This window comes from Corvus hawaiiensis, chromosome 9 (assembly GCF_020740725.1).
Source record: "Corvus hawaiiensis isolate bCorHaw1 chromosome 9, bCorHaw1.pri.cur, whole genome shotgun sequence".
NCBI lineage: Eukaryota > Metazoa > Chordata > Aves > Passeriformes > Corvidae > Corvus > Corvus hawaiiensis.
The window spans coordinates 4,640,044-4,659,711 of NC_063221.1; the positions used below are offsets into that span (position 1 = coordinate 4,640,044).

Below are 19,668 nucleotides of genomic sequence, written 5' to 3' on the forward strand. Positions count from 1 at the left end.
CGCGCGGAGGGGCCGGGTCGGGCCCTTCCTGCGCCGGGAGCCGCGGGAGCGGCCATGGGCCCGCAGCGGGACTAGCGGGCACCCGGCCGGCCGTCATGGCCCTCAGCGGAGCTCCGGGCTGCCGCGCCGGGGAGCGGGGGCCCCGCTGGAGGAGGCCCTGGAAGCTCCTGGCCCTTGGCCTGCTCTCCGCCTCCTCCGTACTGGCGGCCGCCCCGGGAGCCGGGGCCATGAGCAGGGAGGAGAAGCGCCGGCTGGGGTGAGCGCAGGGACGGCAGGAGGGAGGGAGGGAAGGAAGGACGGCGGGCCGGGCCCCGCCGTGCTGGGCAGGGGGTGTGCGCTGCCCCCGGGGTTGGGGTGGGCTGGGCTGCTGCGGGCGTAGAGCTTCGGGACCGCGTCCCCTGTCCCTCCCTCTCCCTCCGAACACTCCAGGGCACGCGTGGCATCGGTGCCCAGCCGGGTTGGAGCTGCGTGTGCCGGACCCCGGCGGGTGTTTCGGGCCAGATCACCCGGCTGCTGGGGACACGCGGCCCCTTCTCCGGTGTGGGGTCAAGCCATGTGCTGTGGGAACTTGTAACTCGTCAGTGCTTGGGAGCTCGTCTTGAAGGTTTCAGCCAGGGCTTGCGTCGAGCTAGTGGTAAAGGTGATCAAAGGTAACTCTAAATCCATACTTGGTTTAATTATGGCCGTGCCTCTGTGAGAGTGCGGGAGTCATAAAAAAGGTAAATATTTACGTGTGTTCCGCCTAGTTCCTGTATGTAACCTAAACTGCTTCGGTCCCCCGTGCATGTAAGGGGCTGATTCTTTTATTGTAGTTTTTAGTTGAAGGGTAAATATTACAACGTAGGTGGAAATACATTTTCCTGCGTGGAGTGGGATTTTTTTAAACAAATTGGCAATCAAACATATTTTGTCTTAGTATGTTATTGGGGCAGTTTCATCGTCCTCTTCCAATCCACTGGTCAGTTGTACAGAATAATAATGCAAAAAGTCTGCTGGAGAAACAGTCTGGATACTCTGATAGTTGTTAATCACAGAGTTGTTAAGGTTGGAAAAGGCCTCCAAGATCACCAAGTCCAGCTGTCGGGTATAAGTTGATATTTAACTCCAGTGTTTACAGTTAGTGGGGTTTTCCATCTTGGGTTCTCAGGGTAATTTGTGTGTGTAATCTTTTATATGTTCTCTTCATGAGGCTACGCAAGGAGTTGAAATTTCATTCCCCAATTGGTTTTAAAATTTTTTCATTAATAACTTGCACTTAAAATATCATCTGATGCTCCAGGCATGTGCAGGCCATGTCCTGCCATGGTTTGTGTTTGGGGGCACTGAGCTGGCTCACTTCTGAATAATGTGATCTCTGTACTTAATGACAGGATCATGTCAGTCACAGAAAATGCCTGTAAATATAAGTTTAAAGCAATTTTCTGTTTTCTGCATCACCCAGCAGCTTTGTGTGCTTATCTGGGATTTTACCTGCTGCAACCTGAGAGGCACCTGGGAAAAGCACCATCCTCTGCTCTTTTGATGCCTTAATGTACTTGATGAGTTAAAACTACTTCTTAAATTTCCAAGTCATTGAACTAAATTGGATATTTACAATGTAATTGTGGTGTTCTTGGCTCTTTTATGTTTGGTCTTATCAGCAGAGATTGTGAATTATGTTGATGGTAGAAATTAGCATCCTTTTTTGCTTGCAGGGCTCCTTCGTGAAACAGTTAGGAATGATCAGAAGTAGTGCTGTGTTATAAAAAAACAATGTGTTTTTTGGGGAGTTTTTATATCTAGAAGCATTTCTGTCCTTTCAAACATATGAAATAAATGTAAGGGTTTTCTTTAGTATTTGCTTGCCAAGAGATCCCCAAATAATTTCATGTTAGGTGAAGAAAGAGTCTTTCCTTTTTGGTGTGGACCAGAGTATCTGAATCAAGAAAAATTATTATTCTATATTTCATTTACTTGAGTAGAGTATGTTAGTAGAGGACCTGTGCCTGATACTCAGATATTGAAGTGTGATGCATGTAAGATGGTGTGTTAAAGACCGTTGGGAGACAGACCACTAATGCTTTTTCTTTTTTCTTTTTTAGAAGTCAAGTGCTTGAAATGTTTGATCATGCATATAGCAATTATATGGTAAGTCAAATACTTGTTTGATGTTTTTCAGAGGAGTTGTTGCTGACCTGGGGAAGAAAGCAACCACAGTACATGACATTCTATAGAAATATCCGGGAAGGGGGGGTGAAAACAGAGCTAAAATAAGTAACAGCACCTGTAAAGCCTTTAAAAAGACCAGAACATATACTACTTTCAGGAGGGTTGTGATGGCTTTTAGAGTGGTAACTAAGAATTGGTTGTGGTAACTCTCCTAATCTGTGCCTGATCTTTCCCAAATCAGTTTATCTCGTGTCAGGCTATGAGCAGTAAAGTATTTGCTTTGAAATTCTAGGAAAAGGAAGCTCGAGAAGAGCTGTCTGTAGGCATGAGATTCTGGAGAACACAAATAGATCTTATTTATTTTGTAGGTAGAAATTACATCTAATATTTCTTCAGTAGTAAGCCATGTCAGATGCAGTTTAGGGGCTCTTCTACAAACTGTCTGTAGAAGAGAAAGGGGATCTGGTGCCATATCCAGGCATTCCAGCCTGTGCCCAGGATGTGACTGTCATATGACCATAGGCCACACTGGCTGTGGTTTCTTTTGCTCTGACTTGTGATTCCTGTGCCGATGTCCTTCAGTTCTGGATCTCTGAGCCATTCCACCCACCCTGGGATGGCTCAGTTTAGAAAAGCTTAAGAATAAATAAGTTACTTGGAGTGGACTTCCTCAAGTAATAATTACTTTAAATATTCTGTAAGTAATATACTTCTGAGGAGAAACTGTAGATGTCGCCTAGATAAATATAAAATATTAATTCTTACTGGCTTTATATGGACATTCTTGCACATTCTTTGTGGCTGTTGCAGAAACCCGTCTCAAGTTGCATCAGTTCCTGCAGCACAAACTGCTGTCTCCTGGCAGCATCTTGCCACATGTCCCATGTTCTGTGTTATAGTATAAACTTAATTATGTAATTCAAGCTTAAAATCTCAGTAGTTACAACTTTATACAGCATGAGAGAGGTACAGAACTGTAGAGTGGACAGAAAACCAGGCAAGAGGATTTTCAAAGGGGTGTAGTTTCTCCAGACCTTTTGACTTAATCTCTGTACTTTTGAAACCTTTAGCAGTTAAACATCAGGCTTTTTGGTAGTAATTTTTGTAATCTGGTTCCATGAAAAACACTTGGCTTGGGTTTCCCCGAAGGAAAACTTACGTATTTGGCAAAATTGAATAAAATATTACAAGGATCTGTGATGAACTGGCAACTGGTAGGGGTCTTGCCACATCTGAAGCAAGAAAATTCTGTTTGAAGAAAAGTAATAACTTCAGCTATCCTGGAAAGTTTGAAGCCAAAAGGATATTTATTTGCCACGTATGCTGGGGCGCTAAACAAACAGAGAAATGTGACTTGCTTGTTTAAAGTTGAAGAAAAGATTATAGAGTATCAGACTTGATTGTGACAGCAGGAGAATGTAGTATTTTTGCAGGTGTTTTTGAAACAGCCAGCTGAAAAGTTCTGATTTTCTGTTTCTATTAATACATATTTTAGACAACCATATTTAGAAGACTGAAAATTCGTGTTTGATTGCAAGGGAAACTCCCTTGTCTTTTTTTTTCTTTTTTCTTTTTTCTTTTTTTTTTTTTTTTGTCTTTTTTTAGTTGTTAACAGCAGCTTTGAGAAAAATCTGCTGGTTTTTTTCAGTCCTTCAACAATATTTGTAATAATGGGGATATTTTTTCTTCTTGGCTGTCAGAACATGTGAAAATGTCAATCAGTTGAGGCCAGTGACAAGTTGGGAAATAATTCAGTAGCTGCTTATTCTCTGCTGCAGGCAGAGAATAAGTGAACTTTTATTTTTCAAAATGCTTCTAGTTCTTTATTTGTAAAACTAAAAGTTTATTTTTCCATATTATTTATCACTTCTCTTATCCAAAATTTAAGCCAGAGATCTCAGTTTTGACATTGCTTTTGTTGTGTACTTCTTTAATCTGTTTTTCTGAATACTTTGCAGAGATATTCAGAAACATCTGAGCTGTATTACAATGATCTAGATTTTGCCTTTTGTAGTTAAACTTGAGGAGAACAAAGAGTTGAGCAAAGACCAAAACACTCAGGAGGGTAGTATACAGGGAAACAAACCATCAGTTTCAAAAGAAGTTGCTGTAAGAGCTGTTTATTTATAGAGGAATGCTCTTTTTTTCCTTTTTATTTCATGTTTGAATATAGATTATTTCTATACCGTATATTTGGAAAGATTTTGAATGTGTTTACTTGCAGTTTCAGTGCAGCAATTGAAGTTTTTTATCCCGCCACATGTTAGTTCTCCACTAAAAGTTAAACTGGAGATGTCAGTACTTGATTTCAGCCAGTTTCCTGCTGAAATCAAGAGAAAGGCTCCATCCCAAACCACTTGTGTTGAGCTTCTAAAGGAGGCAATTTCATGTTGGTTGGAATTAGATATATTTAAGATTCATCACTACTGATGTCAGTGTTATATTTGTCATATTAGTGTCAGTTATGTTTGTAAAAGGCTCAGTCTTGTTAAGGTTTTTTTGGTGAATGTTGTCTTTTATGCCTTATGTAGTAATCCACCAATTTTTTGTTTGAACTCCTGAGTTCTCTTACCTGTTCCTGACTGTCACCCCCAGCCAGCTGAGTTCATTGTGCAGTCCATGAAGGACCAGCCATCAAGGTGATGGAGAGCCTGGAGCATCTTTCCTGTGAGGAAAGGCTGAGGGAGCTGGGGCTGTTCAGCCTGGAGAAGAGAAAGCTCCAGGGAATGTAACAAGGGAGAGAGAGCTGGGGCTGTTCAGCCTGGAGAAGGGAAGGCTCCAGAGAATTTAACAAGGGAGGCTGTCAAGAAGACAGAGCCAGGCTCTTCTCAGTGGTGCTCAGAGGAAATGGGCACAAACAATGGGAGGTTCCCTCTGAACACAAGGAAACACTTTTTCACTGTGGAGTTGACCAGGTTCTGGCACAGGGTGCCCAGAGAGGCCGTGGAGTCTCCCTCCTTGAAAATGCTCAGGAGTTGTCTGGATGTGGTACTGGGCAGCTGGGTCTGAGTGGCCCTGCTCAAGCAGAGGGCTGGGACAAGATGAACTCTAGAGGTCCCTTCCCACCTGCAGGGTTCTGTGATGTCCATGCAGTTTTTCTGAAGAACAGCGTGATGAGGATTCCTTTCACAGGCTCCCAGGAGTGGCTGTGAGCACTGTAACTGATTCCCCTGTTTTGTTCCCAACAGGAGCATGCGTATCCAGCTGATGAACTCATGCCTTTAACTTGTCGTGGACGAGTGCGGGGTCAGGAGCCAAGTCGAGGGGATGTGGATGATGCCTTGGGAAAGTTAGTGTCTGAAATGGTCACTGTAAACATCTAGGAGTAGAAGTACAATTGGCAGCCCATAAAACTTGTTTGTTCAGTTGATATGGCCAGAAACTTACACTTGTAAGAAGTATTCTTATTATTGTGAAGTTAACTGATGTGAAATTGTACCTTAATCAGAAGAAAAGAATTGACCAGTGAATGAGATCCAAAGATAATTCTTTTAACCATTCTCCCAAGTATTTTCCATAGGGAAACCTTCCAGATGTGGGCTGACATTTTTGGTATTAGTAGTAGAGGTTTTAAGGGTTCATGATCAGCTAAACAGAGCAATAAACTCTTATCTGTGATGCTGGCCTAATAAGTGATAATTAAAATGCTTTTCTTAAGTAGAAAGTTTTCTGAAAACAGGCAGTCTAATGATTATCATGTGTATGATAGCCTGAGGCCTTTGCAGAAGTATAAAACATTATTTCAGACATGTTTTCTATTCTTTCTTTTAAGGGAGCCAATAGTACAAAATACTAATCCTTTGGCTAGCAAAATGTAGATTTAAGGACTGGTTTTTTCCATATTAAATGGAATAATCAAAGGCAAAGTTGACTTACTCTAAATTAATTTGTAATTGATTCCTTTGAATATGTGCAGTTTATAGAGCAAATTCTTTAATTACAAATAGCTGATTTTTTTTTTATATCACTGATTAATGTCTCTAAGCACAATAGTGGTAATCAAAGCTGAAATCCTTCTCTTGAATACTGCTTATAAATTGTCTCTAGGATAATGAGCATGTTACTTTGGTTATGTTTTGTTATGTACAAATGTTCCTTAGTCTAGAGATTTCCATATAATCTTGCTGCCTTGGAGGTATCTAAAGACACAGCAGATGAAAAGTGTCAAGAAAATGTATTTTGAATCCTGGTCATGCATTCTTTTTAACGACCTTTTTTAAACATACAAGCATTTGAGTAAAAATACCTTTCATCCCCTTAGATGCATTAAATTATTGTATGTATTTATTGTTTTTCTGTATACGTGCTTTATTCTGTACCTTATACTTAGTTACATTATTATGTAGCAGATTTCTTATCTAATCCTTTTTCGTGCCAGCTGCCTCATCAGTTGTGTTCTCTGCCAGCCTTTGCAGTCACAAAATGACAGGGTGAGGCACCTGGGTCAGTCCTGTTTCCCTGGAGAACTCAGGAGCCTTCCATATAGCTGTGAAATGCATCATTTCCCTCCTTTTGTATGGAAAAAGTTGTGGATTTGTTAGGCAGTTGTGCATAGTCCTTAGCTAATCTCTGTCTCTTGTAAAACAGCACTCGCAGAATGCCATTATGTCGTTACAGATTTAAGAGAATTGTAATATAGGAAGACTTACTAGAATTCTGATTGTTACGTGTTGCCTACAAGGTCTCAGACATTGGGCACTTGCTGAAATCCTTGGTGCTTGCTCCTCAGTAGGCAATTTTAATTGTTCCAAAGTGTTCAGTTTTAACACTATCATGTTCTGTAAATTCTGTTCTGTGTTGTGGGTGTTTCTTAGCATAGGAGTAGTTGTTGGAATCAGACACATTTAAGATACAATTATAGATATAATTCCTGGGATGGGGAAGGTCCCCTCAGCTTGGGATGCACTAGAACAGCCCTGGAAAAAACCTCTGATCCTTGTTGGGATGTTCCTGTTTCAGACAGTGTGGAGCTGACTTGATGCTCTCTTTTCACAGAATAATCACAGAATCCCAACCTGGTTTGGGTTGGAAGGGACCCTAAAGCCCGTCCTGTGCCACCCCCTGCCGTGGGCAGGGACACCTTCCACTAGTCCAGGTTGCTCCAAGCCCTGTCCAACCTAGCCTTGGACACTGTTAAAATAGTTCTTTATTTTAGAGTAAATAAAGTAGTTCTTTATTTTAAGCCTACCACTTGCTAGTGTTGGAACAGTTTCTGGTAGGAGAAATTTAGCTTGGAATGGCTTTTGATCTCAACATTTTTCCTTTTTTTTGAAAAAAAAAGTAAAACAGAGGTTGGAAAAAGACTTAAACTTTTTTGCTGGGTTTCTTAATAGATTTGATTGGAGACAAAGAATAAAAATGAAATTTGCTTACCAGAAGTTAGAAGGCTTTGCAGTAAATAAATGTATCTGTGATCATAGCTTCTTCATTAGCTCCTATTCTGGTCACTAGCAAAGGGAAGAAACTTAGAAGGAGGTTTTGATATCACACATGTTAAATTTTTTGCAGCTGGTGGTCTGTGAGAATTTTATTTTCTTCCATGGTATCAGTTACTATTAAAAATCATTTAATTCCTCCACATACAGATCTATAGTAAATCTGTTTTAAATTTTCTTTCATAGGTTTTCACTGACCTTAATTGATACCTTGGACACTCTTGTGGTAAGTTTAAGCTGTTGATAAGCTTTGATAAAACAAAGAGATTGCCTTCTGATGCTCAGACTTATTTTTAGATTTCTTTTTCATGATCACTGATCTCTGGCTCTGTTTGAAGTGACTGTTAGTCGTGGGAACTTTGAAGTGCTGTGAGGGTGGAGTTTGGAGTTGGTTGTAGTAAGAAAACTACAGCAGTTCCTTCACATTTCATTGATACTTCTTAATATTGCCTTTTTTGGCTCTAATTTAACACAAAGAGTTTGTTGTTTTCCCTTACAGTCTAAAGCAAGAGGCTCAGTTAGTGGTGGGCACCTCTTAATAACCACTGATGTATTTCTGGTTTTAATTGTATATACGTATTTCGTGGGTGACTGTGTGTGCACTGAAATATTCTGTATACAAATACACTGTGACTGCATTAGCTATACTGGAACTGAACACCTGCTCGCTGTTGTATTCCAGGTGTTAAATAAAACCAAAGAGTTTGAAGAGGCTGTAAAAAAAGTAATAAAGGATGTTAATTTAGATAATGACATAGTTGTGTCTGTCTTTGAAACCAACATAAGAGTCCTTGGGTGAGTAAATTTTGTTTTCAAAACTCCTAAAAATGTGGATTTTAGTCCGTGTCTTTAAGACACCTTTCTGTGCTGTTCCACCTATTTGAAACAGTTGTGCCTTTGTCAGTTCACCTGAGAGCAGTTTTAAAATGCAAGGCAGGACTTGCTGCAGTGGTACTGGATCAAGCTGCCCCCCATCTCACTGCTGCAGGCACAGCTTTGCTGATTAAGAACCCCATATGCATGCTGAGGGAGCAGTGGGTTTGCTTAACAGAAACAGGCTTGGAAATGGCTCTGTTCAATACTTGATTTACCAGATTTTGATACTTGGGGTCATAGATTATTTCAGCTTGGAAAGGACCTCTGGGGCTCAATGCAGGATCAGAATGTGTAATTTGAAGTTATTCTATGCCATTTTAGAGGTCTTGGTTGCTTTTCCTGTCTAACATTGATGAATCAGTGATTCCAGTGATAAACAAGAAGAATTGCTTCCAAAATACTGGTAGCTAACCTTGATTATAATGGGGATTGCATCAGCAGTCTAAAAATTAGGGCCAGTTATGTACATGTCATCTAAATTGTAGAGAGTTGTCCTTGCTGTTCAGATGAACATACCTTTTGAGATGTGGATAATTTCTCTTGTGTTTAGAGGTCTCCTAGGTGGGCACTCAGTGGCAATTATGCTGAAAGAAAAAGGTGAATATATGCAGTGGTACAATGGTGAACTCCTGCACATGGCAAAGGAACTGGGCTACAAGCTTCTACCTGCTTTTAACACCACTAGTGGTCTCCCTTATCCAAGAGTAAGTTCAGTTTCTGTAATGCAGGATTACAGCTGTAATCAAGACTTCTGTTGCTTTGATTTTATATCTGTCTCCAAAATCGTGTCTATATTTATTAAGTGGACAGAAAATCAAAAGCTGATAAATTGCAGGTACTCTCAGGAGCCAGGAGTAGTGAGATATTTACAAAACTAAATTTCCAGGAGCACTTGTGATATTCTGAGTTCCTTATTTGTTGCTAAAAAAAATTGCTAGAATTAGATTTTTAGAGTGTATTCTCTTATTCAAATGTCTAGTGAACCAGGCAACAAGTCCTTGTTTGGAAGGGTTGAGATTTTGGGTATTTGTAGATACTTCTCTGTGCATGTTTAAGTTGGCAAAGCAAAACCAAAGGGATCGGTTTTTTCTTGTCTTTAGAAAGAGCGTAAATTATATACTTGCTGTACAATTACAGGAATGTAAATTCTTTCACCTAGGAAAAATAAAGATTATAATCTCTGTTTTTCTCTAGGTTAACTTAAAATTTGGTGTAAGGCATCCAGAAGCACGAACAGGAACAGAAACTGATACCTGTACGGCTTGTGCTGGTACCTTGATCCTTGAGTTTGCAGCTTTAAGCAGATTCACAGGAACATCTATATTTGAGGTTTGCTTTTTTTTGGCTTAGGTCTTTAGCATTCTGTTACATTTCTGTAATTTTAGAAAAATAATTCTGAGTTCATTAAATGGATGTTTTAGCTGTGCTGCACAAAAACATTTGCATTTGTTCGGATTTGTAGTGTTTGTGGGCTTTCTTCTAAGGTTTGATTTTTTTTTTAAAATCATTTTTTAAATCACAGGAAATAATTTTGGTTGAAAGTAGTTAGAGTAATACAGAAGTAAACGAGATAAATGTTCTGAAGATTAGGAGTTCTGAAATCATTAGACATGAAACATCCTATTCCTTTCCTTGCATCTTAACTGAATTAGCCGAAAGAATGACAGAGTTTAGTGTCTGTGTTTCCCTAATTCCCTGTTGTTGTTGTTGCAGGAGTATGCCCGGAAGGCGCTGGATTTTATCTGGGAGAAGAGACAGCGCAGCAGCAACTTAGTGGGGGTCACCATTAACATCCACACTGGAGACTGGGTCCGCAAAGGTGGGGGGTCTGGCCCACAGGCAGGGACCACGGGTGCTCTGGGGCGGGGGAGATCTCACGCACTCCCAGCACGCTTACCTGGACTGTTTAAAATATTAATGGGATAGGTAGTGGAGAAACCTGCTGCCCCAAAGCCTGGCTCTGCTCTGAGAGGGCCAAGCCCTCTCTGGTAGAGAAACTGGTTTTATTCACGGCAAAGTGTTCCCTGATCCTCTTTAACACCGAGAGGGAAACACCTTGGGATGAATTTTCAGAGACTTTGTTATAAATACATAGGAAAAATATAAATAGGATGGGAGAAGTGGTGTCCTGTGAGAAAAGTGAAATAAGTGTCTTCAATGCATGTCTGTCCATATTATTGTGTGCACTGGCATAGACACACAGTGTTGTGTGTCTGCTTCAATCTGCGCCCTAATTCCAGTGAAAGGAGGCTTTTCCTTTCACTGGAAGAGCCTTTAAAATCAAAGTGGGAATATACGGTAAATACCCATACCACTACTTAAAGTAAACCCACCTTTTTATTTTCTCCTGTTCCTAGATAGTGGAGTCGGAGCAGGAATAGATTCATACTATGAATATTTATTAAAAGCCTATGTCTTGCTGGGAGATGACAGTTTCCTGGAAAGATTTAACACGGTAAGTTAACACCTTGCTCAGGTTTGTGCCTTCTGCAGTACAAATTTCAGAGTAATTGTGTTGTCAGCTGTTAGCCTGAGAAGGGGTCTTCAGCAGAATTTCTGTGACTTCTGTTGTGTTTAGTGCCAGCTCTTTTTACTGAGGGTTTTTGCTAATCTTGGGTGATTAGCTGCCACCTGAGCAGTTATTTTAACCCCATCCAGTAAAAATCAGAACCTTCTAGGCCTTTCTCCAGGTTCCCAGTATGGGAGAAGCTGTATTTCCAGATCACCTGGGAGAGTGTAATACTGCAAATGTTTCTGTAAAAGAATTGTACAATAAAGGCCCTTCTGTAAGGGCCTCTTATTTCAAGCCATTGTACAATTTCATTCTGTCCTGGAGCAACAAGAAAATCAAAATGTGGATCTTGCTTTACACTGTAGATCCTCAGGCCCAGGATACATTTAAGTATACAAGCTGAAAACCACGCTTAGATTTTTTTAAATTCATAAATTACTGAGCAACTTTGTCAGCATTATAATTCTTTCATAAAAGCATTATTTCTTTTGAAAATAGCAATATCTATTAAAAACATTTTAGATCATAATAGGATTTTATATCATATAGCATGATATTTTATTAGAGTGGAGTAATTCCGTAGTTAAAGGCCTGTTGTAATACTTTAGGTGTAATGATGATTTCATGGTCCTAAAGGGCAGCCCCCAGTGCTACATTTTCCTTGAGTTAAGTGTTTCCTCTGTTAAGTGTTCCCTGTCAGTTTGGCTTGTGTGCTCAGGATTGCACCTTCTGAAAACAAAGTTTAGGATTGGAAGTCAGCAATGTGGCAAATGACCTAATGGGTTTTTTAAAGGAGAACTTTAAAGTTCTTCTGAACCATCTGGTCCAGCTGCTTTGTTTGGGTTTTTTAATCTCCTTTTCCTCCTGAGATCCATATGCTTTGGAATTCTGTTGTTCAGAGAAAGCAATTTCAGCTTCCTTTAGAGTGTGCTTTAAAATTCAGCTGAAACAAATGTGCCTTAACTGTGATAGTTCCTGGTTTATCACATGGCTGCTGGGTATACTTTTGTGTATGTGTATTCCTTGGAAACGTGGTAAGTTTTGCAAGTGTAATACTGTGGAGCTTTTCAGTATTTACTACACTTAATTTTAGTTTGCAAACTAGAGATTAGTGGCACTGCAAAATGTAGCAGTGATTGGGAGTGTAGTACTGGCTTTTCCATTCAAATACAATGCCAGTCTGGTGATCCATCTCTCTTTTGGGGAATAAATTGATATACAAACTCCTGCTTTTTCTGATGTTTGGCAGCACTATGATGCCATAATGAGATACATCAGCCAGCCACCTCTTCTCCTTGATGTTCACATTCATAAACCAATGCTAAATGCTCGGACCTGGATGGATTCTCTGCTTGCTTTCTTCCCTGGATTGCAGGTAAGGTGTAAAACCCATGTACAGATGGTTTTAATAACAAGGAAATGATTAACTGGGTTGGATATATGATTTTCAAGTCAAGCTTAGTGATTTGATTTTCAGAAATACTGAGGGAACATCCCTGGAAGTGTCCAAGGCCAGGTTGGATGGGGCTTGGAGCAGCCTGGGCTAGTGGAATGTGTCCCTGCCCTTGGTAGGGGGTAGCACTGGATGGGCTTTAAAGTCCCTTTGAACCTAAACCATTCTGGGATTCTGTGTTCTCTGTACCCACTCTTCCAGTCACTTCAATGCTATGATGCAAGTTAATGTGCTTTTCTGGCTGTGTTGAGTATCAGGAAAGGTATGTCCATGTAATTTGCTTCCTTCACTCCTAGTCATGAAAATACTCCAATTAACCTGCCTTTTTAGTAGTCTAGTGACAGATTTCCTAGTTTGTATGCTGTTGACATCTTTAAGACAAACTAAATCACGTTTTCACCCCAGTTCTCTTAAATGTCAGAGGTCTTTGTTCTACACAGGCAATAATTTTAATGAGTTCACTGTTTTTGCTTAAAAATATCTTAAGGAGTATCTGTGACTTACACTGATAGGGAGTAATAATTACAGTATGTAGTGACTGCTCTGTAGCTTTACATGAACACACTGTGAGTGATTTTGAGTATTATTCCTATGCTTGGTGAATTAGTGTTAATTTTATTTTTTAATTTTAGGTGTTGAAGGGTGATATTAGACCTGCTATTGAAACACATGAGATGCTGTATCAGGTTATAAAAAAGCATAACTTTCTTCCAGAGGTAAGGTAGTACATTTTTGATTGTGTAAACTGATTCTTACCTCAATTTGAGCAGTCTCAGATGCCCATTTGAAAAACCAGTAGGTATATGTGTTACTAAAATCAAAGGCTCATTTCCACAGCATTCTTACATGATTTGTAGTTCTGCATGTCTGACAGCTGTGTTTGGGATATGAAATATTTTTCCTTCAGTTATGCTGTTATTAACACAACAGCGGGAAGCTGCTGCTATTAACAATTGCTTAGACTTCATATTTCAGTCTTTCAGAACTGACCTCAACTCATTTCAGTGTGCAATAGTAATAGTAGCTGCTTGGTAAACACAATAGTGTTAATGCTAAAGATCACAGTCATCCTTATAAACCCGGGGAAGGAACCTAAAGGCTGAATTGACTGAGAGAATGTTCTGAGATTTTGTATAATGTCCTCGAAAGTCAGCACACAAACTTACTACAGATGCTGCAAGTCTTTGAGCAAGTCCATTGTGCACAGAAAAGCTTGTTTATCTGCTGAAGTGTGTGTCTTTGATCTGTGATGACCCAGATTATATTTGAAAGCTTCTGACTCCAGGTTTAATTTTGACTTTTCTCTGGTGTAAGCTTATTTCTGTTAGAGAACATTTTAATTAACATCACATTCACCTATTGTGGTTACTGAGAGCAAAGAATGCTAAGCACTGGAATGATTTTTTTTTTTTTTGGAGTCCTTTTAAAATGGTGTGATTTGGCTCTTTATGGGTTTTTTTGGTTGGTTTTTTTTGTGTTTTGTATTTATGAAGGAAACTTTAAAAGGTTAGGTAGTTGTATTTAAGCCAACAGACCATCCCTTAAGCAAAGACTTAAATCTTAGTTTGAAATACTAGTGAATATATGACAGAAGTGGCTTTTCCCGGTGCACGGTAACAGTGAATAGATAGACTAGGAAATTTTTAGGTATCTGACTTGTAGCCTGTGGTATTAATTTAGAAACAGCTGCTTAACCATCTGTCAGTGTGCAGTGACACTTGACTGCACTGGAGGTGTCAGGTGGTAGGTATGTTTGCAAAAATGGTATTTATCAATGCTAGGCTGGTTATATAGTTAACGTAGAATTCAAATAAACCTGTGTTTGGGTTGTATTCCTGCATTTATTTTTGTCCTCTTTCATCCTCAGGCATTCACAACAGACTTCAGAGTTCACTGGGCTCAGCATCCTCTGAGGCCTGAATTTGCTGAAAGCACCTACTTCTTGTATAAGGTACAGTCACATTCATTCCTCTGACCTTTGAGCACTTTTTCTAGCACCTAGAATTTTGTTGCTGTTTTATTTCAATATAGAATTGAGTAGCATATCTCCAGCTTAACTTATCCAGTGGAGCCTAGTTTAGGATATAAACAAGATGTAATGGTTATCAAAAATGGTTTGGTTTTCTTTCATAGGCTACAGGAGACCCTTACTACCTAGAAGTAGGAAAAACCCTCATTGAAAACTTGAACAAGTATGCCAGAGTTCCCTGTGGGTTTGCTGCAATGAAGGATGTTCGTACAGGAAGTCATGAAGACAGGTAAAGTTTGCAAAAAGTTTTTTTTAAATATAAAAATACAGAAAAAATCAAATTGCCTTGTTTATGTAATTGAATTAATTGATATTTGAGGAGCTGTCTATCTTCAGTCTGATAACCAAATCTTAAATTACCTGTTTGTATTGAACTGTAAATGCATTGAAACAGTCTATAAACTGTTTCAGTAGTGTTACAGTGTGCTCCATAAGAATATTTTTAGTTTAATAACTGTTCATTTGTCTCAGAGCAATAGATTAATTACTTTCAAACAAAATATACTTCAAATCTGTAAGTTTGTCAGGAGGTTTATTTGTTTTTTCTGTAATGCTGTTTTGTACTGAATGTGCTGAATCATTTCCCTCCAAACACAGCTTCTTCCAAGTGGAAGGAATGCTAATGGAATTATGTCCAGCAGTAATAGTCATGAAGTCTTCAGAGATGGAGCCATACGAATATTTATTTTACTGATATTCTAGAAATGAGGAGATCTCCATAAAGCACATCCCCTTTTTCTCCACAGGATGGACTCATTCTTCCTGGCCGAGATGTTTAAATATCTGTACCTGCTGTTTGCTGATAAGGAGGACATGATTTTCGACATCGAAGATTATATCTTCACTACAGAAGCTCATCTGTTGCCACTCTGGCTCTCCACTACAAATCAAACCATCTCTAAAAAAAATATGGTATGTAACAGCTCCAGTCTAAATCAGTTTCTGTGGTACACTTCCTTTTTTTGAGGGGAAATGGAAATAAAATCAGGAAAGATAATAGTTTGAGGAAGCACACCAGTTTGAACATGTTGTCTAATAGGCACTGTTTCATCATATTTACAGTGCCAGTCACAAGAGTAGGAGTAATGACTGGATTCTGCACTGCTGAACCTTGAGAAAAAAGATACGAATTAATAGCAAGATTTAAAAAGAAAATCATTCCCCACTTCTGTATAAATTGGAAGATAACACAGTAGGATATTTCTGTCCCCATCTTTATTTTTTTATTATTTTTTCTAAAACCTATGTTTTTCTTGTTAGTTTTAGCACATGAACAAATTTTGAGAGGTTTTTTGAGACAGCTGTGGAGTTAATTTGACAAGATACAGCTGCAGACAGATTTGGGATGTTTAATCACTTTAGCCCATGCAGTAGGCACCTACTGTGTAAATGTGAGAACACTTAGGGGTCTATAAATTACTTAACCTTCCAAAATAACCTGGAGTAGTACAGCTGTGCCATGAAACATCATAAATCCTCAGATTTTTTGATTTTGTGGTCAGTAAGGTGACATAATTTGTCTGTAAGGCAATAAGAAAAAGGAAGAAGAGAAAGAGAAAATTGTGTCTGAGACTTCAAGGACACAAATTCCCTTATTTGTGCCTGTATTTTTAACATTTTCTAAGAGTTTTACAATAATGCCTGCATCAGAGGAAAAGGTTTGTATTGTGTGTCAAGCCATGTATCCTGGAAAAATCACCCTGTTTGATGGACTTTAGCATTAAGCAGTGACAAATTTTTAGTTATTTGATGTTAATGTCAAACACTGGTTATGTTTTAATGAGTCGTGGGTTAGGTGTTAAATGTTCCTTCATGGTGGAGATCCCACACACTCTCTGAAATGTTCTGTCCCTGAGATTTTATCTTTTTTCTTTGAGTTTTGGAAACAGAAGCTGGTTTTTGAACTAAGTAAGAAGATTTTTGAAGGGTCTGAAGGAGCATTTTATGTAATTTTTGTTCCCAATATAAGAATTTGATGGGCAGGGTTCCCACAGCTGGTACTGTGTTAAGTGCTGGCCTAACTTGGGTTGTTCTCTTGAGAACTGCAAATGTTAATGAAAGGCCAGTAGGGAGGATGGAATAAATTGCTCAAATGCAGTTTTTTAAGCTCTTTGAGTCGAAGCTGCAAATGGGCATAATCCAAGTATTGAAGATGGTGTCAGGTGGCTGAAGGGCTGTGACGTTGGGTGTTCCTCTGTTATGGAATTTTATCTGAATGAATGGAATGTGTAAATGATTTTTAACATAAATACGGTGCTATTAAAACAAACTGTGAGAGAGATGCTTGGTACTATCAACCCAACATCCTGTTTGTATTTGCTCTCATAAACAGGAAAGGTCATGTCTTAGTAGCAGCCCTTTAGGTCTTGGGTTTTAGGGAGCCTTTAAATACTTCACTTTTCATTAGCCAATATTGCAAACAGGAGGGGTGAGTCTTTTCAGGTAGATAAGTACTACATTAATTTTTATGAGTTATAAAATGAGCTTGCTGGTTAGCTATAACCAGTTATTTGTTAAGCTGAGGACAGGCTAAATGTGGCTCCAAACCACCAGACATGTTCCACATGGTTTCACATGTTACAAACCAGAAATTTGTGCAGATGTTCACTCTGCCATCTTTCCTAAAAATAGAAATTGTTTGAATTACATAGAGATTCATCCTTGCTTGTCCAGACTTGCAAGTCTGTTTGGCTCCTGAGGAGGAGAATCTTTTGTTCACTTGAAAAAATGTGACATTTTCAGTAAGAATGACCTAAAGCCTTCAGCTGGTCGCTTGCTGTAAAGCCAGTATCAGGTGAAACCAGAACTACTCCCTTTACTTGTCCAGCACATAAAATACAGGGCACAGGCTTTGTTGTGAGCAGGCTTGAGAAGTAGTCTGCCAGCAGAGGATTAGCTGTTTCTGCAAAAAAAAGAATCTAGAAACTGTACATAAATTTAGTAAATTACAAATTAGAATGGGTGTTGTATTTGTCTGTCCAAGGGCTTGAAGTGCACTTGCTTGCACCCTATTGCACTTGGCTGCTGCATGTCCCCAGTACACAGATTAATTAAGGTAGGCTTATCTGTTGATGTTCTCTATGTAAAAATAAAACCTGCATTTTTTTTACTCTGTATCTGTCATTTTAGAGCACAGAGTACACAGAGCTGGACGACAGCAACTTTGACTGGACCTGTCCAAACACCCAGATCCTCTTCCCAAATGACCCCATGTTTGCCCAAAGCATTCGTGAGCCTCTGAAGAACGTGGTGGATAAGAGCTGTCCCCGGGGCATTTCCAGAGCGTAAGATGGATACTTCCTCTCTTTTTGTTAGCGCAGGACTGAGTGGAACAGGGTCTGCTGTGTGTGAGGTGTGCTGGAGCTGCCAGTCCTTTTGGGATGGATAGCCAAAGGGATGATTCCTGGTCACAGAAGAAATCACTTCGGTTTTCTCTGGCATCCTCAGCAAGACTTAGTTTGTTTCCAGCTGGAATTAGCAGGTCTTTCAAAGCAGAAGGAGCTGAATGTGCCACGTGCCTCGGCGGCACCTCTCACTTGGAATATCACAGGAAGTGTGTCTCTCTGATTTGTAAAATTAATTTCTGCAGTCTCCTGAACAATTCTCAAAGTCTTCTTTGTAGTAAGGAAATTATGCTGCCACACATAACTGCACGTGTTTTGAGGAATTTGGGGCAGTGTTAAGGCTGAGGAAGTTTGTCCTCCTGATCGCCTCTTCTATACTTGTATTTCATGAATAAAACTGAATTGCAGCTGTATGGGGAAGACTGGGTTTGGTCAGTCTTGCAATAATGCAGACTATTTACAAATGAGAGCGAACATGGCAGTTTTGTTATCGATACTGGGGGGAGGTTTTGCACTGTAAAATTATTGATAATAGAGACAACTTTAAAAAAAGGTAACTTGATTGAGAAGTTGCATTCCACTGAAGCATGCACTTCAGTGTGCCAAGAATTCCAGTCTTGTGATGGCAGGGATAACACTAGGGCTCTGTTTCAAGGACAGTCTGGTTTTTAAAGCTTTGATCTCTGATATCTTTTGGCAGAGAAGAGAGTTTGGGAAGTGGACCAAAACCACCGTTGAGAGCCAGAGATTTCATGGCCAGTAATCCTGAGCACTTGGAGATCCTGAAGAAGATGGGAGTCAGTTTGATCCATCTGAAAGATGGACGAGTACAATTAGTACAGCACGCAGTGCAAGTAAGACCTGGCAGGATTTTAGTTTTTAGAGCTCTCAGCAAAGTCATCCTAGCAATGATATTTGACACCTGGAGCTTCAGGAGGGACAGCCACCCTGTGGAAGGACGCACATGAGCTGGATATGTAGCTATATTTAGCAGGCTGATGCTTTTTAATATTTTGCATCAGCAACACTTTTAACTAATCTTCCACTAATTTAGGTAGAGGCTGCTCATGTTGAAGTGATGTAGCCAGCAGCATCTTGGCTGAAAACACTGCTTTCAGCATGAGATACTTTAATTTCTTTATGAGGTCTATATATTTGTATATTTTCAGTCTCCTTGGTGGTGCATGCAGGTGCTAAACCTTTGTGAAATGATGAATGAGTGGAAGTGAGCATCCATCCTGTGTGTTAAAGGCTTTGTAGCAATGGTCCAAGCAAACACAACTTCTTTTCCCCCAAGTTCCTCAAACATTTAAGATAAAATTGTTGATTCTTTTCTCTGCAGGCAGCAAGTTCCCTGGATGCTGAGGATGGCTTACGGTTCATGCAGGAAATGATTGAACTCTCCAGCCAGCAGCAGAAAGAGCAGCAGCTCCCTCCTCGTGCTGTCCAGATTGTTTCCCATCCCTTCTTTGGCAGGGTGGTCTTGACTGCTGGGCCAGCACAGTTTGGGATGGACTTATCCAAACACAAAGCAGGGGTATGTGAGATGTGGTGCGATCCGTTCCTTTCCCTGTTGCACAAGCCTCAGCTTTACAGTACTGCTGCTGTTTGAGGGCATCCAGGTGATCGATTAATTACAGTGCTTAAATTGACAGGCCCCAGTGGCGACAATGACAGCAGTGACAGTTGTGGGGATGAGTGGCTTATCTGTCTGTGCCCTGCTCCTGAGCCATCAGCCATGGTTTAGGATTTAACACACATGCACAGCATGAGTTGGGAAGCAAGGATATCCAGTCTGCCGTGCACAGCTAAGGAGACAGTGATTTAGGGAAGTTTTCCTTCCATGTCAGCCAGGAGCTACCAGAAGCCTT

The 19,668-nt window shown here is 40.0% G+C and overlaps 1 protein-coding gene across 4 annotated transcripts in view; it reads left to right on the forward strand.

Annotated features, from left to right (window-relative positions):
- The window catches only part of EDEM3 (ER degradation enhancing alpha-mannosidase like protein 3), a 25,777-nt gene continuing 6,109 nt past the window's right edge, over positions 1-19,668 (forward strand). For 3 of the 4 annotated variants that reach the window (XM_048313183.1, XM_048313184.1, XM_048313185.1), the window contains exons 1-17: positions 1-256; positions 2,082-2,127; positions 5,337-5,437; positions 7,770-7,809; positions 8,266-8,378; positions 9,010-9,163; positions 9,654-9,788; positions 10,173-10,278; positions 10,817-10,914; positions 12,221-12,346; positions 13,057-13,140; positions 14,292-14,375; positions 14,558-14,682; positions 15,200-15,365; positions 17,583-17,737; positions 18,498-18,651; positions 19,140-19,334. In XM_048313183.1, coding sequence (XP_048169140.1) covers positions 96-256; positions 2,082-2,127; positions 5,337-5,437; positions 7,770-7,809; positions 8,266-8,378; positions 9,010-9,163; positions 9,654-9,788; positions 10,173-10,278; positions 10,817-10,914; positions 12,221-12,346; positions 13,057-13,140; positions 14,292-14,375; positions 14,558-14,682; positions 15,200-15,365; positions 17,583-17,737; positions 18,498-18,651; positions 19,140-19,334 — 2,043 coding nt within the window. In that variant the 5' untranslated portion in view covers positions 1-95. The remainder of the gene's footprint in view (positions 257-2,081; positions 2,128-5,336; positions 5,438-7,769; positions 7,810-8,265; positions 8,379-9,009; positions 9,164-9,653; positions 9,789-10,172; positions 10,279-10,816; positions 10,915-12,220; positions 12,347-13,056; positions 13,141-14,291; positions 14,376-14,557; positions 14,683-15,199; positions 15,366-17,582; positions 17,738-18,497; positions 18,652-19,139; positions 19,335-19,668) is intronic. The other variant, XM_048313186.1, reaches the window with a different exon arrangement.